The 18070-nt window shown below is 39.7% G+C and overlaps 1 protein-coding gene across 3 annotated transcripts in view; it reads right to left on the bottom strand.

Annotated features, from left to right (window-relative positions):
- The window catches only part of LOC126263140 (ATP-dependent RNA helicase DHX30-like), a 304491-nt gene that overhangs the window by 42326 nt on the left and 244095 nt on the right, over nucleotides 1-18070 (bottom strand). For all 3 annotated transcript variants that reach the window (XM_049960170.1, XM_049960171.1, XM_049960172.1), the window contains one exon: nucleotides 6780-6996. In XM_049960170.1, coding sequence (XP_049816127.1) covers nucleotides 6780-6996 — 217 coding nt within the window. The remainder of the gene's footprint in view (nucleotides 1-6779; nucleotides 6997-18070) is intronic.

Genomic DNA, 18070 nt, shown 5'->3' with positions numbered 1-18070 from the left:
GACGACAGCAAACGATATGGTTCGATAACGGAAGAAATTCATAGGCTTCAGAGTGAGATAGAAACTTTATAGTTGCATAGTTCGAAAGATATGAACTTCAAGCATATACCAGACCAAAGGAATGACGTTGGTTCAACAACCATGGCACACACCAGCAAGGCAACATCATCAGAAACTGGGACTACTGCAGCACAACCACAGCAAGTAACAGCAATGGAAGTACCCGCTGGTTTAAACGCTTCACCAACTCAATGGTTGCAATTACGGGCGCCCCCATTCATGCCTTCTCAGCCACACACATGGTTCGCGGTAATGGAAAATACATTTCTACAACAAAGAATAGTCAGTGATCACAAGAAGTTCACCTTGGTGATAAGTAATTTGGACCATCAGACCTCGGCTTTGATATCTGACACTATAGTGAACCCGCCTACAGAAGGAGCATACTGTAGACTGAAAGAAGAATTAATTTCTTGGTGTGTGAAGTCAGTTGACATCAGAGTCAAACAAGTACTGTACCAAGAGAAACGGGGATATAGGACCCCGTCAGAATACTGGTATCATTTACGCAGCCTGGTAGATAGTTCGACAGTATCTGATAGACTGTTACTCCACGTATGGCAACAACAGCTACCAACGCAAGTAAGAACTACACTAGCTATATACAACGAAAGATCAGTTGACAAACTGCTGCTCGCTGCAGACAGAATCTACGAGATGCACGAGCCTACTGCAACAGTCGCAATGACGTCGACAGATGCCACGTACGGTAACTACCATTACCAGCAAGACCAAACTGACGATATAACAGTAAACTGTGCTGCGGTCGCAACACGACAAACAACAAAAAGTTCCAACAAAATTAGAGATTTAAAAACTGCAATAGAGGATTTGCGAGCGCAGCTACGCACGCTACAGTGACCACAAGTTATCTTTAAGTGCAAGAGAGACCGGGCTGGGCGTGAAACACGAAGTCAACAAGAGGACGAGCGTAAGGTGTGTTGGTACCATAAACATTTTGGGAAAGATGCTACAAGATGTACATCACCATGCACCTACTCAGACAACCAAGGTATGTACAGAAACAGTGCAGTGTTTTCATGTCAGCGACAGCAATTGTCAATACATATGCCTCCTGCTTCGAAAAGATTGTATACTTACGGGTACGAGGTTTTTGGTGGATACCAGGTCAGACATTAGTTCGTTTCCTGTCAGCCATGCGCCACACAACGAAAAAGACATACAGCCACGTTTGAAGGCAGTGAATAACTCTGTGATTAACACGTACGGATGTAAAGTGTGCAGTTTACCTGGTCTTTTGAGATAGCTGGTATATCAGAACCTATTTTGGGCGCTGATTTTCTGGCACATTTCGAGTTGGTGGTCGACTTACACAAGGAAAATGTTTGATAAATCTGACAGACAACAGTGCAATATCAAGCACTAAAAGGCATACAACTTGTGAGAAGCTACAGGTGATTGGCAACTCTGTAGCCGAAGAGCTACATGATGAAGAGAAGAATCGGAGATGTTCTGACAGACAGACAAAAGAAGTTAAACATAGTACGGTTCACTATATTCGTACCATGCCAGGACAACCAGTTTCACAACGAGCATGTAGAATCGCACCAGAGAGATTGACAGAAACAAAGGCGATATTCGAGGAAATGTTACAGGTGGGAATAATTCGCCGGTCAGGCAGTCCGTGATCTTCACCCCTACACTTAGTACGTAAGAAAGATGGATCATGGAGACCGTGTGGGGATGCATTAAACTCAAGAACCATTCCAGATAGATACCCAGTACCTAATATACAGGACTTCACATGTGCTTTGGCCGGCGCGAAAATTTTTAGCGTCCTCGATTGCAAGAAAGCATACAACCAGATACTGGTGGCTCCAAAAGATGTTGAGAAGACAGCAGTGATTACGCCATTTGGATTATTCGAGTTTTTATTTATGCCTTTTGACCTTAAGAATGCAGCACAGACTTGGCAGCGTTTTATCGACGAGGTGATAAAGGGATTAACATTTTGCTTTGCTTATCTTGATGACATCTTGGTTTTCTCTCCGGATAGTCAAACATATGAACAGCATCTGTGTCAACTTCGCGTCTGACTACGGAGTCGTTTTAAATGAAAATAAATGCGTCATGCACAAGAACCAAGTCACTTTCCTCGGCCATACTGTGTCATCAGAAGGTATATTGCCTCTGCCAGAGAAGATCACGGTGATACAGGCCCTTCCAAAACCGACAAGCTACCAAGAGCTACGACGATACATGGGAGAAATAAATTTTTATAGACGTCACCTGCCAGCAATGGCTACGGTGCAAGCACCACTCACTGATGCACTCAAGGGACGTGACGCCAAAGGTCGACGAATAATTAAGTGGACACAAGAAATGGACAAAGCATTTAATGATCTTCAAGCAAGCCTCAGCAAAGCAGTGTTGCTCACTCACCCAGTTCACTACGCACAGCTAGCTATTGTTGTAGACGCGAGCCAGTCAGCAATAGGGGCGGCGCTGCACCAGCGTGTAGAAGGGCAATGGCAACCACTACGGTTTTTCTCTAAAAAGTTACAGACTGCACAACAGAAGTGGAGCACGTATCACAGAGAATTGTTCAAGATCTACGAAGCAATTCGATACTTCTGCCCACAAATAGAGGTTAGACAAGTGACTGTGTTTACAGACCACAAACCCATAACATCGGCTTTTAAAAACACCAGTGATAAGTGCTCACTAAGACAGTTCCGTTATATTGAGTTCATAAGTCAGTTCATGACAGATATACGCCATTTAAGAGGCTCAGAAAATTTGGTGGCTGACTATTTTTCACGTATTTGCGGGATTTCAGAAATTATAGACTAAGATAAACTTGCAGTGGAACAGACCAAGGATACAGAGCTACGGCAGCTGTTAAATGACCCGTCTACAGGTCTGAAGTTCGAGCAAATTCTGGTGCCTAACTCCAAGCGGAAGCTGTGGTGCGACTTTTCTCAAGGCAGACCAAGACCATTCATTTCAGAAATATTGCGCAAGACAGCATTCGACAGTGTCCACACACTATCGCACCCAGGAGCCAACACTACAATCAAGCTGCTGACAGACCGCTATGTGTGGCCTTCTATGAGAAGAGACGCGCGCCTTTGGTTACGTTCCTGCATTCCTTGCCAACAAAATAAAGTAGGACGACATGTGTGTGCTGATATTGGAGATTTTCAAGGTACCTCTGCTAGATTCGCACACATTCATGTGGACCTGGCTGGACCTCTCCCACAGCCAGAGGGTTACAGATATTTGTTTACGGCCATAGATAGGTGCACAAGATGGGCAGAAGCAACTCCAATAGTCGATATTTCAGCCGAAACTATTGCTAAGACGTTTCTGTGTACGTGGGTTGCCCGTTTTGGATGCCCCCTTCATGTCACAACTGACCAACGACATCAGTTCGAATCTACGTTGTTCTTCGAGCTATCCAAAATGTGCGGTTTCCAACGCCACCACATGACTACCTATCACCCTGCCAGTAATGGTACGGTCGAACGATGGCACAGAACACTCACAAAGCAGCATTGATGTGTCATCAAGAGAGATGGACGGAAGCATTACCATGCCTGCGGACAGCTCACAAACCTGATATTGGTGTATCAGTTGCCGAGATGGTTTATGGCAAGCCGCTACGGATTCTTGCAGATTATTTAGTACTAACCTCACTACCTGGATCAGAGGGCCTCACACACTGGGTGCAGCAGCTAAAACGTCACTACAACAAATATACGTTGCCCGCCACCTTCTCGCCATGGCAACCGTAAGGTGTTTGTACACAAAGACTTATACAATTGCTCTCACGTAATGTTGCGAACAGACTCAGTCAAATCGCCTTTACAACCACCATATACGGGCCCATTTCAGGTGCTGAGTAGAAATAAGCATACCGTGGACATAATGTGCAATGGTGTTCTGACGAAGGTATCGATTGAACGTGTCAAGCCAGCATGGGTTTTACCCTCTCCGACCTCTGACACCACGCCTCGGCATCAACACATGATGGACGCAGAGCATACCGAAACACCGCTCAGTACATTGTCCGAGACAGGTGAATCACCACCACAAACAACAATGTCACCTCCCCAAAGACACCCGACGCACACCAGAGCTGGACGTCGAATAAAATTCAAGTATCAAGATATCCCTGGGACTCCGCACTTTGGGGGGGGGGGGTCTGTGTGGCAGTGATATTTTACATGTCTGGTGCAAAGTGATATCAAAAGGGCGTGAGAGGTTTTTGGTCATGTGTTGTTTTTTATCTTTGCCGTAAGACTATAGAGTCTCCTAGTTTTTGTTACTTCTCTGTTGTTTTTTAGTTCCTTCTCATTGTGAGTATTTACGCATAAATATTTTTTCGTTAACTAATTATACCGGACGGCTATGCAATTATTTGTTGTAGGCAAGTCGCCTACAAGCCTTATTTCAGTCAAAACTCTTATTGTAACACAGTTCAGACCAAAACCAATTTTTCTCTGCTATTCAATTACTTTGTTATGTAAAATTCTAATTGTAAATTATTGAAACTACATATTTAACAATGTGAAACTTTAGCAGTAATTTTTGCAAAACTATATAGGCACTGGGCTGAAGCCATTTTATAAGTCAGTCCGTTCCAAGATTTCGAGCTGGGAAACCATGTTAGTCAAAACAGCCATAACGCAGTTGTGCAATAATGCATTTAAGTTAATATGAAACTGGACTGTGAATCAGAAATGTTAATAAGATACGCAGATTAACGGGAATATGAAAGACAGTCAGTGTCTAGATTCTGAGTGTGGAACCCATGGTAGTCTGAATCATAATAATGTAATGGTGCAATGATGTGTCCTCATGGATAAGAAGGCAGACAGTGAAGTAGGACAATTAACAATGACTTCTGATTAATTTTAATATTAAAGTGCCATGCACATTGTTCATATGGGAGAGAGTGATTTTGGTTGGTTGTGTTATACTGCACATTGACTGTTGTCATATAATTAGAAGGTACAGTATCTGTATACCTGATAAATTAGACGTGATTATGTAATTAAGACATGGTCTGGCCACAACTAATTCACTGAGGGGGGTGGAGGGGGGTCCGACATTTATGGAAGTAAAACCTACAAAACCAAATGCCTATGTCAACAACATATTGAATGCGGATAGTGCTGTACCGACCCACATTCTCAGCCAACTGTTCACCATGATCGCTGCCATCGAGGAACTGCAACCTGATATATGATGAGAAATGTCACAATGTGATTTGAAATGAATGAATGACCAGTCTAAACAAAGCATATTTTAATACTGAGACCTGTGAATATCTTTAAATCATATAGCAGACTAAAAAATGTGTATTCCTCCATTAAATATGAATTAGCAAGTGTGAGTATGAAGAGTACTGCACTTCTGATCTTTTTTTTCTTTTCAGAGGACTGTTTGTGAATGTTTATATTCAATAGATTACAGCAAGCACTTTATTAAAGTTAACATTTAGTGTCAGATTTGGTCCATTATAAATGGTTTTTGAAAGCATGTGACTGAGAAAACAATATGTTTGTTTATAAATAAATCTTCTGCTACCGGTCACGATTTTTCTTTAATTTACTTTTCGCAAAACGTGTTTCGAGAAATGATTCCCATTTTCAAGTGCATTTTTTGTGTGTATTAAGCCATTTCTATGGTGTGAGAGTCAGTGTGCGAGAGTCTGCTTCATTTCCTTGACTTGAAACTGGGAATCATTTCTCGAAATGCGTCATGTGGAAAGTAAAATAAAGAAAAATCATGACTGGTAGCAGAAGGTTTATTTATAAACGAACCGATTATAACATATAGTGTACAGACAATGAATCATCTTTTGTTGACATGGAACACAAATTTACAGTTAAACTGTCATCATGTACGCATCACATGATACTGTGACGAGACTCACATTCAAACATGATGAATTTTGTAGGGATGTTGGGTACCATCTGATATGAATAATCTCTCCTACTACCTGGATCTGGGAAGAATATTTTACGGCAACTGCTGTGTCAAATAATTTGTGAACATTAAAGATACATACACTTTTGCACAACCTTTCAACAAGACAACAAATTGTCATCAACTACACCGGCACCTTATTTCCATAGCAGGTTTGTTATTGTTTCAGGTGTAGGACAGTGACTTGCTTTAGCTTTCTCTGTCAGCAACTTTTATATTTAATAATAAATTTACTAAGCAGAAGTAAATATTTCAAATTCAGCGGCTGTTCTACTTGCCTTAGCTATAGGTTTTGTGTCAGTGTTTTACTGGTTTTGAGAGCAGGTTCAGTACACCAGAGAAAATCTTAAAGAGGTCATGGTTCTTTAGCAGAAATCTTTTCTTTGAAGAGACAGTGATGGTACAAGTGAAAAAACAGAAGAAATTTTCAGTATGAAATCATCGTGGGGGGGGGGAGGTGGGGGGAGGGGGGGGGAGGTACCATTTTGTTTTGCCTACACACATAAAATATCAAGTGAACCTTCCTATCCACAAGACATAATTAAATTTCACAACGTTTTCATCCATAAAAAAATTTAAATGTCTTTTGTTTGAAAAACCTGTCGACATCAAATTCTTATCTACTGCCAGCTACATTTAGTTATCATAAGGGAAAGCATAGGGATATTAGTCAGCTCAGCACACATTATTTAGCAAAATAATATGTTATACAATACACTGGCTCCTTTGAAGAAGAATAAAATCAACAATGTTAAACTTACTCTGTGACTGTGAGATTTGTGTCTTTTACTATGCGACCATTCATAATTTTCCAGTTGCGCTTGACTAGTAAATTTCCCAGGCCTGACATTAACACAGCCTTTACCAATTCATCATGAAGCTGATATTTATTACATGGTGAGGCATCATCAGTAAGCTTGTCAGAATGACAAAGTATCTTACATTCATACAGATATTCCGAAAACAGTTTATTCAACCCTGTGAAATGAAATAAGTTTTAGTCTTGATGTAAACATTTTATTTTATAAATGATTTTTTTCATGCAATAATTTTCCATCACTGATAAGCACTGAATCTGCAAATGATCGTAAACTCTGCAGACATTTAAAATAGGAAGAACACGGATAATTATTATATCTATCAGACTGTTGTCAAACTTCATCAAGTTATTTTCACATGTTACATAGAAAATATCAATTATTTTCTCCCTGTCAATTATCCTTACAATTCTAAGCACCTAGTATAATTTTCCATTTTTTCTTATGCTGCACAGTTTCGAAAATAGTCCTGAAAGACAGATGTTTAGTCATGAAACTACAGAATACATTCTCTATTTAAAGAAATTGTTAAACATGCAAATAGGTTTTTTCACTAAGAGTAATGTATTTGAAAGCTACTGACATCACTACGGTTTAGTGTACCATACTAAACTAATTTGTCCAGCTTGACTCAGACTGTATTTTAAATACCTGGAGTTTTACGTATTTGACAACCACAAGAAACTCTGGCTTGTCAAACACAAATTTTAAAAAATATCAGTTAAGAAAGAATATTTTTAGTTACAAGGCTTCTGAGATGAGTACGAGACACGAACACAATTTCAATGTCACCCATCACATCATGAAATGAAAGTTGTAAACAAGACAGTTTTTCCTTTTTTTAGTGGTTTTGTTTGTTCTATCACTTCATACTAGTCACAGCTCGAACATACTCTTTGCAAAGTTTTTCTTTGATTGCCATATTTTCCTCAAAAAGCTCTTTATCACAATTCATGCCAGTAAACTTGTCATTTTGGAATTCAGCCAAAGAAACTATTTGGAACCATTTAGTAGTGTGCAATGAGATATGCATACTAACTTTTAAATTACATCTAAGGCTGTTTTCACACTGTTCAGGTATGTTGAAAAACATCTTTAAAGCTGAATTGCTGCAATTGGCAAATTTTAGTAAAATTACTAGAAATTCCTTGAAAGGCCATTTTTATCTCACATTTCTCTTTGAGTCTGGTATGAGTTACCATTTCTGCCTAATAATGATGCCATCAGAAGCATTTCTGTGTGATATTTGTTTCTATTTATCACAGTTCGGAAACATCATACTAGAAGAAGTGAAATGATCCACTCATTGTTAAACTGTATGCTCCAAAGAGGAAGTATGCAGCAATAAAAATCTTTGGCAACTTATACTATGATCTGAAAGCTTTACTATATAAAAATCTTTTCAAACACAAACTAAAAAAAAATCATGTCTGCTCAACAACTTTAACTCAATAGAAAAAAATTCTGACTTTGTGTTATAATTATTTATACGTGTGTTTCCATACCACCACCAACTCATTTACTTACTTACACACACACACACACACACACACCACCACCACCACCACCACCACCACCACCAGCGGCAGCAGCAAAGTTATAAACATGCCAGTAAACATTAAGACAGTGACTGGACAATTCACAACAAACCAAGTGTCACTGCTATTGTGTATCATCAAACAATAAATAAAAGGCAATGCAAGACACCAACAATTAGCCATAGTGTAAAAATATGCTGATACTTTCCTCTCATCTTTTAATTAATTTCCTAAAAGGAGAACTCTAGTTTAAAAGTGCTGCTTGAACTGAAAATTAATAACTTATTTTCTACATACAAATATTCAGTTACTGTCAATTCCTGAAGGTATGCTTGCTAGAAACTGTGAGGGTTATGACTTCTGATGAGCTTTAATGACATTGCTGAGTTAAGATACTGCTTTATAAAGATATTTAGCACAGTAGACAAATCAAATACTACATCCACTACAGAAAGGCAATATTATTGTACTTTCCTTTCCTTTTATCTATTTGAATCAGTCATTTACACTGGTTGTTGTTGTTGTTGTTGTTGTTGTTGTAGTGGTCTTCAGTCCTGAGACTGGTTTGATGCAGCTCTCCATGCTACTCTATCCTGTGCAAGCTTCTTCATCTCCCAGTACCTACCGCAACCTACATCCTTCTGAATCTGCTTAGTGTATTCATCTCTTGGTCTCCCTCTACGATTTTTACCCTCCACGCTGCCCTCCAATACTAAATTGATGATCCCTTGATCCCTCAGAACATGTCCTACCAATCGATCCCTTCTTCTAGTCACGTTGTGCCACAAACTTCTCTTCTCCCCAATCCTATTCAATACTTCCACATTAGTTATGTGATCTACCCATCTAATCTTCAGCATTCTTCTGTAGCACCACATTTCGAAAGCTTCTATTCTCTTCTTGTCTAAACTATTTATCGTCCATCTTTCACTTCCATACATGGCTACACTCCACACAAATACTTTCAGAAATGACTTCCTGACACTTAAATCAATACTCGATGTTAACAAATTTCTCTTCTTCAGAAACACTTTCCTTGCCATTGCCAGTCTACATTTTACATCCTCTCTACTTCGACCATCATCAGTTACTTTGTTCCCCAAATAGCAAAACTCCTGTACTACTTTGTCTCATTCCCTAATCTCATTCCCTCAGCATCAACCGAGTTAACTTGACTACATTCCATTATCCTCGTTTTGCTTTTGTTGTTGTTCATCTTATACCCTCCTTTCAAGACACTCTCCATTCTGTTCAACTGCTCTTCCAAGTCCTTTGCTGTCTCTGACAGAATTACGTCATCGGCGAATCTCAAAGTTATTATTTCTTCTCCATGGATTTTAATACCTACTCCAAATTTTTCTTTGGTTTCTTTTGTTTCCTTTACTGCTTGCTCAATATACAGATTGAATAACATCGGGACAGGCTACAATCCTGTCTCACTCTCTTCCCAACCGCTGCTTCCCTTTCATGCCCCTCGACTCTTATAACTGCCATCTGGTTTCTGTACAAATTGTAAATAGCCTTTTGCTCCCTGTATTTTACCCCTGCCACCTTCAGAATGTGAAAGAGAGTATTCCAGTCAACATTGTCAAAAGCTTTATCTAAGTCTACAAACGCTAGAAATGTAGGTTTGCCTTTCCTTAATCTTTCTTCTACGATAAGTCGTAGGGTCAGTATTGCCTCAGGTGTGCCAACATTTCTACGGAATCCAAACTGATCTTCTCCATTTGTCTGTAAAGAATTCCTGTTAGTATTTTGCAGCTGTGGCTTATTAAACTGATAGTTTGGTAATTTTCACATCTGTCAACACCTGCTTTCTTTGGGATTGGAATTATTATATTCTTCTTGAAGCCTGAGGGTATTTCGCCTTTTCATACATCTTGCTCACCAGGTGGTAGAGTTCTGTCAGGACTGGGTCTCCCAAGGCTGTCAGTAGTTCTAATGGAATGTTGTCTACTCCGGGGGCCTTGTTTCGACTCAGGTCTTTCAGTGCTCTGTCAAACTCTTCACGCAGTATCATATCTCCCATTTCATCTTCATCTACATCCTCTTCCATTTCCATAATATTGTCCTCAAGTACATCGCCCCTGTACAGACCCTCTACATCCTTACATTTATCCTCTAGCCATCCCTGCTTAGCCATTTGGTCTTCCTGTCGATCTCATTTTTGAGACGTTTGTATTCCTTTTTGCCTGCTTCATTTACTGCATTTTTATATTTTCTTCTTTTATGAATTAAATTCAATATATCTTCTATTACCCAAGGATTTCTACTAGCCCTCATCTTTTTACCTACTTGATCCTCTGCTGCCTTCACTACTTCATCCCTCAAAGCTATCCATTCTTCTTCCACCGTATTTCTTTCCCCCATTCCTCTCAATCGTTCCCTAATGCTGTCCCTGAAACTCTCTACAATCTCTGGTATAGTCAGTTTATCCAGGTCCCATCTCCTTAAATTCCCGTCTTTTTGCAGTTTCTTCAGTTTTAATCTACAGGTCATAACCAATAGATTGTGGTCAGAGTCCACATCTGCCCCTGGAAATGTCTTACAATTTAAAACCTGGTTGCTAAATCTCTGTCTTACCATTAGATAATCTATCTGAAACCTGTCTGTGTCTCCAGGCTTCTTCCATGTATACAGCCTTCTTTTATGATTCTTGAACCAAGTGTTAGCTATGATTAAGTTGTGCTCTCTGCAATATTCTACCAGGTGGCTTCCTCTTTCATTTATTAGCGCCAATCCGTATTCACCTACTACGTTTCCTTCTCTCCCTTTTCGTACTACCGAATTCCAGTCACCCATGACTATTAAATTTTTGTCACCCTTCACTATCTGAATAATTTCCTTTATTTCATCGTACATTTCTTCAATTTCTTCGTCATCTGCAGAGTTGTTTGGCATATAGACTTATACTACTGTCGTAGGCGTGGGCTTGGTGTCTATCTTGGCCACAATAATGCGTTCGCTGTGCTGTTTGTAATAGCTTACCTGCATTCCTATTGTTTTATTCATTATTAAACCTACTCCTGCATTACCCCTATTTGATTTTGTATTTATAACCCAGTATTCACCTGACCAAAAGTCTTGTGCCTCCTGCCACCTAACTTCACTGCGTCCCACTATATCTAACTTTAAGCTATCCATTTCCGTTTTTAAATTTTCTAACCCACCTGCCCGATTAAGGGATCGGGCATTCCACGCTCTGATCCATAGAACGCCAGTTTTCTTTCTCCTGATAACGACATCCTCTTGAGTAGTCCCTGCCCGGAGATCCGAATGGCGGACTATTTTACCTCCGGAATATTTTACCCAAGAGGACGCCATCATCATTTAACCATACAGTAAAGCTGCATGTCCTCGGGAAAAATTACGGCCATAGTTTCCCCTTGCTTTCAGCCGATCACAGTACCAGCACAGCAAGGCCATTTTGGTTAGTGTTACAAGTACAGGTCAGTCAATCATCCAGACTGTTGCACCTGCAACTACTGAAAAGGCTGCTGCCCCTCTTCAGGAGCCACACGTTTGTCTGGCCTCTCAACAGATACCCCTCCGTTGTGGTTGTACCTACAGTACGGCTATCTGTATCGCTGAGGCACGCAAGCCTCCCCACCAACGGCAAGGTCCATGGTTCATGGGGGGGGGGGGGGGGGGGGGGTTACACTGGTTATGGCTCTAAAAAATGCAACTCAACATTGAAGTCGAGTTAAGGACATTAAAACAATTCTAAATGGTTCAAATGGCTCTGAGCACTATGGGACTTAACTTCTGAGGTCATCAGTCCCCTAGAACTTAGAACTACTTAAACCTAACTAACCTAAGGACATCACACACATCCATGCCCGAGGCAGGATTAGAACTTGCGACCGTAGTGGTCACGTGGTTCCAGACTGTAGCGCCTAGAACCGCACGGCCACCCAGGCCGGCTAAGACAATTCTAAACATTATAATTCAGAAAGAATATAAGAATTGGTGTAGCATCTTTTCCGACAATTATAATAAGATGATGATAAGGCACTAGGTACAAAATTCACACATCTTTTTAGTATGTGCATGATACCTATATACTATTGACTAAACAGAGATGGTGCTGAGCAATAGACAGACACATCATAAAACATAGTAAGAAACTTTCTTACTTTCAACATAGGTTTCTGCCAGAATTAACAAGCATATGGTCACTGTGTGGGCAAAGCATAAGACAAGAGGGGTTATGAAATATTATGCTAGAATAAAACAAGTAGCTGTAAAGATTGTTGGGAGGAAAAAAGATCCTCCCCACCTCGAATCTAACAGTCGCCTTATGACCTTTTGACAGTTTTTAACTTTCAATCTTCAACACCACTCTTCAATTAAATTTAAATTAGCATCACAACTGTATAAACAGTCATCATTCTTCACTTCAAAACTGACCCTGTGCTAATTGACTTTTTAGCGTAACTGTTAACCACAGGGCTTCAGCAACTATCCAACATATCCATCTATGAACAGTGCATTGATACCATCCAAGAAGTCCAATATGATCTTTACTCTCAGAAGAAGCTTGTGAAAGGAAAAGGAAAATAATTCTGTTGCCATAGAGATCCTGCAGTAGTTGCACACTGCAAAAACTACACAAAATTACCAAGAAAGGTTATTAAAATCAAGGGATACGCACATATTTTGTCAGAAATCAGTAATTCCGACAACAGACTTAAGGCTATATAGAATGTAATGAAACGAGACACAGGACAACCTGCCACAGAATAGGATAACATCACAATTGAACTGAATTGAAAGGCTATAAATGATTAGTCACTGTGGCAAATATATTTAATAAGCATTTCTTAAATATAGTAAAAGCATAGGAACAAACATTTCAAGAGAAACAGCACAACATATGTGAAAACAGCTACTCTCATAAAATTCAATCATAGGAATGTATCACCAACCTCTCCTTCCAATAGTAAGAAAACTACACATTCTCTCAAAAATAAAAGCTCATCTGGTTCTGATGATTTTTTTCCCAATAGAGTACTAAAGATTTGTTCCCATTAATAAGCCAAATCCTACCTGAAATTTGTGATGCATCACTAACTCAAGGCATTTTACCAGAGAGACTGAAATATTATGATGTTAAATATCTCTAAGATAGGTGATATGAGAGATGTCAATGACTGCCAACCTGTATCATTCCTGACATTTTCCAAAATCTTCGAGAAGGTGATGTGTTCTAGATGGTATCTCACCTTAGCAACTATAATATCCTCAGAAAATCGCAGTTTGGGTTTCAGAAAAGGTGCTGTACTGAGTATGCCGTTTGTGTATTCTCTCATCAAAATTTACAGCCATTGGCTGGTATTTTCTGTAACTAAACTAAGGTATTTGATTGTATGAATCACTGAACTCTCCTAGATAAATTGAAGTTATATGGGATTGATTCTATAGTCAACTAATGGATAATGTCTATCTAACCAAAAGAATGCAGGAAGAATTAGTTGTAAGATGGCCCATTGGATAGCTCGCCAAAAACTGAAGAAAGATCAAGCTTGATGATAGGAAGAAGGTGTACTGAACTGTGAAGGATGAAGTGAAATAGAAACAGTGAATGGTCCAATCTCAAGATTTGCAACAGTGAGCAAATGTGTGTAGCCACAGCGTTGTGGTTATGTGGTTACAGTGTTGCACTGCGAAGGGGGAGATCTGTGTTGAAATATTGCTTGAGCCGCCCCCCCCCCCCCCCCCCCCCGCCCAACCCCACCCCCACCACCCACCTGCAAAGTGATCCATGGAACATGAAACTAACTAGCTCCTTTATAAAATGACTAGGTCTTTCTAAAGTCTCTTTGCTGTTGCATCATTGTCTTCCTTCACAATCTCATCATACCCTGGACAACCACTTTCAACAGGCTATCCAACATCTAAAATCCTGACCACCAACAAATTCCCACTAAGGCTAGTTGCTGTGTTCCCAGTGAATGAACTTTTGCTCTTGTGGTCAAACATTTTAATTGGCTTGCCTGCAGCCTACACTTATTTATTCAGTCATTCCACTTCATGTTCTGTATATCCCATAGTTAAGGAGAATCTTTAAAGACTTGGAACAGGAAGAAGCAGCTACTGTATGCTATAACTGTGAAGTCCAGTAAAACTTATGACTGGTGCTAAGCTAAGCTAAGCTAAGCTAATAATTGAAGCTCTTACTTCTATACTGCTTTATATATCTATTAAAGGATGCATATGTACATTAAAAGAATAGCTATTTTTCTACATTCCTCAATTCAGTTTTTTGCAATTTTGTGCAAACCCTTTCAGAGAGTACTGGGTGTCTATCTCCAGATATCTGGCAGTTCTCGTTCAGGGTGTGTATGCGGGCAAGGAAAAAATTCCCGGATTTTTCCCAGTTAAAAAACACACTTTCTCCAGTGTGAAAATACACTTTTTCCATGTTAAGTGACAGTATACTATTCCTCAGAACTGTAAAACTTATCAGTCCTTTGATGGTTATTGTTTTATACACTGGCGTAGAATTTCTGAGCCCTTTACAAAACGAAACTCAGAAAAAAGACCATTTACGCTGCATATTTTCATATTACGAAAGTATAATTTCGAATTCCACCAAACGCCGCGTTACTTTCCGAAGCATTGAAATCGAGATTGAGACGCACTTTTGTAAGCCAGTCATAGCTCATGTCATATGATTTCGCCAGCCGATACAGCGGATATTCAGAGCTTAGGACACGTGATGTTGTCAGCCAATAGTATTATCATTGTTAAGAAGCGCGTGCACACAAATAGGAAAAGTTAATGGTGTACATTAATATGCATAGTGTTTCTACAAGAAAAGCAGAGCTTTCACATATAATATTGGTCTCTACGATTAATAAGCTGCAAGAGAAGCTAAACTTTCATGTACAATGTTGATTTTTTTTGCGAGTATTACACTTTAAGATACATCACACAAATGTGCCAGTAGAAGTTTTAATACCGACATAAATGTCTAATCTTCTGGGCTCAAAATTTTTTCTATATGGTCATCCTCAAATACTTGATTTTTAAATGAAAGTCAAATGCTCTGCGATTTAAGAAATTCATCACACATTCTTGCACTTCGTTCATCTTCCGTAAAAGGAAATTTACTTTGAAAGTAATGCTTTTCAATTAATCATTCACTATATTTTCCCGGGACCTGTTAGAGGTTAGTTTCAGCAGTTGCCAGAGAGCACCAGATAACAGGTGTCACCGCGCTTGTGCAGCTACGATGATGCAGAAGCCCATATGTTCGTATGTGTAAAACATTAAAAGATTTTACATCATGTCATAAAAGAAACAAGGCATCAGAGGAATTCCGTGAACCATACTAAAATGCATAATTCAGCTTAAAGTGCACATTCATGTGTCCAGATTCGGTTGTAAATTTTCTTGGAGTACCAGCACTGTATTGTCTCAGTTTTTTTTTATTTTTTTTTTATTGTGGCATAATGACATACGTGCTATAAGTTGAAAACATGCTCTTTTGAAATACAGCAAACGTTGAAACTAGCCAATAGTGTGGAATTAAACAAAAATGGTTCAAATAGCTCTGAGCTGTGGGACTCAACTTCTGAGGTCATTAGTCCCCTAGAACTTAGAACTAGTTAAACCTAACTAACCTAAGGACATCACACACATCCATTCCTGAGGCAGGATTCGAACCTGTGACCATAGCGGTCTTGCGGTTCCAGACTGCAGCGCCTAGAACCGCACGGCCACTTCGGCCCGCAGAATTAAATACTTCGTTTCAAATAAATTGACTGCCTCATCGGAAAAGATCAATAAAGCCATATTTCTTTAGCAAACCGACAAAAATAACTTCATTGTTCTGCAAGGCGATTAATGCTTAAATGAAATTGCCTCCCGAGGCAGATACCCCAGTTTGCTCCCAGTGAATATGGCAGCTTGCGCGCAACAGTAAAATTTTTCCGGGTAGCATCTTGCTGCTTGCTTATACAGCTAACAGCCACACTTTTGTAGCCAGAAGCAGGAAAAGGTACATGCAAGACTCAACTGTGCATGTGCATGGGTCCACTCACAATTGCTAACACGAATCTAATGTAATCAGTTTGGACATCATGCTCATCGGCGGCAATTCGTTGTTATGAAGCATTGCATAGTCTTCCTAAAGCCTTTGACACATTTTTCTACTGGCAGACACTTGTATGAGCACTGTTTTGTTGTGTACATGGTGCATTTCCTTTGCAACTCAAGTTTTATTTTAGTTTTTTTTCCCTCATTCATGTTTTAATGCTGCAGTTCTATTCTGCAGTAGCGGGATGCAGTAATATCCTTTGTTAGAGTATTATTTCTTACCAGTCAAAATTACAAAAAATTAACTGAAAACTAAAACAAAACATAAATATCCTGGAATTCTAAAAAATTCCTGGGTTTTTCCCGGTTTTCCCCCGGATGAAAAAAATTCCTAGGGTTTTACTGGATCTCCCTGTTGTCCCGGGTCGTATACATCCTGTTGTTTTTCAGCAGGTCAAACAAATCTGTTACCATTCATGCTCCCTTTGTTGTACAATTACAATATCCCCATTAGTCCTAAATAGTATGTGTCTCGCACACTAATATAATCATTGATGGGTCCCATTTCATCTGAATTCACTCTTGTTAATAGCCACTTTCACAACTATTATCTTGCAGGGTTGCAAGTCTATTACTGAAGCACAGCACTCACAGCACTGTTTTATACAGTACTGATTTAGGTCCTTGGTGAGAGAGTTTATTCCACTTTTTGGGCATATAATGACTTCCCATTTTCTCATATTAGGCGTAAGTGATACTAAATTGTATTCGTCTAAGTGCATGTGTTTGATTTCTGTGACTTTCAAATTATGTTTTGCTACCCATAGCACACATATAGAAATACTTACAGACAAACTGCCTATTGGCTTCTGTCTCGGGTTCTTCGGCCGACGTTCATCTAATGATTTTTCTGACGTTTCGCCAGCACGAGTGGCTGGCATTGTCAAAGCTTCACCCTCCATTGCCGGTGGAGGGCAATGGAGGGTGAAGCTTTGACAATGCCAGCCACTCGTGCTGGCGAAACGTCAGAAAAATCATTAGATGAACGTCGGCCGAAGAACCCGAGACAGAAGCCAATAGGCAGTTTGTCAACAAGTGGCCACGAAAGCCTCAACAATTTTGTAATACTTACAGACTTTTCCATGTCTTGGAGTGAAATGAGAGGCTCATTTTTCCTACTTAACAAACTTCTTATGTTTCGATGGAAAACTCCAAGTACGAGGACTGTTCAATAAAGAATGGTCATAATTTTTTTTGACAACGTACCTTTACTCATCCTCATAATTTTGATAGTCCTTCTCAAAGTAGTCTCCCATGGATGTGATGCACTTGTCCCAGTGTTTCTGCCAGTCTTCAAATACATGCTGGAAACCATTTTTTGAGACACCCTTCAAAATCGTCTCCGCAGCCTTCACCACTGCTTTTGATGATGGATAATGCCTCCCACAAAGGCGTTTCTTCATGTTAGGGAATAGAAAAAAAGTCACATGGGTCTAAATTCAGACTATAGGGAGGTTGAGGGATGCACTGCACATTGATTTTTGCAAGATATTCAACAGCAACATTGGCTATGTGCGGCCGTGCATTATCGTGGTGCAGCATCCAGCCTCCTTCATGGAAATGTGCTCTTCTGCTCCTGATATGGGCTTCAAA

Source organism: Schistocerca nitens, chromosome 6, assembly GCF_023898315.1.
Source record: "Schistocerca nitens isolate TAMUIC-IGC-003100 chromosome 6, iqSchNite1.1, whole genome shotgun sequence".
Lineage (NCBI taxonomy): Eukaryota > Metazoa > Arthropoda > Insecta > Orthoptera > Acrididae > Schistocerca > Schistocerca nitens.
Note: the sequence above shows the minus strand (reverse complement) of the source record. Positions and strands in the feature narration are given on the sequence as shown.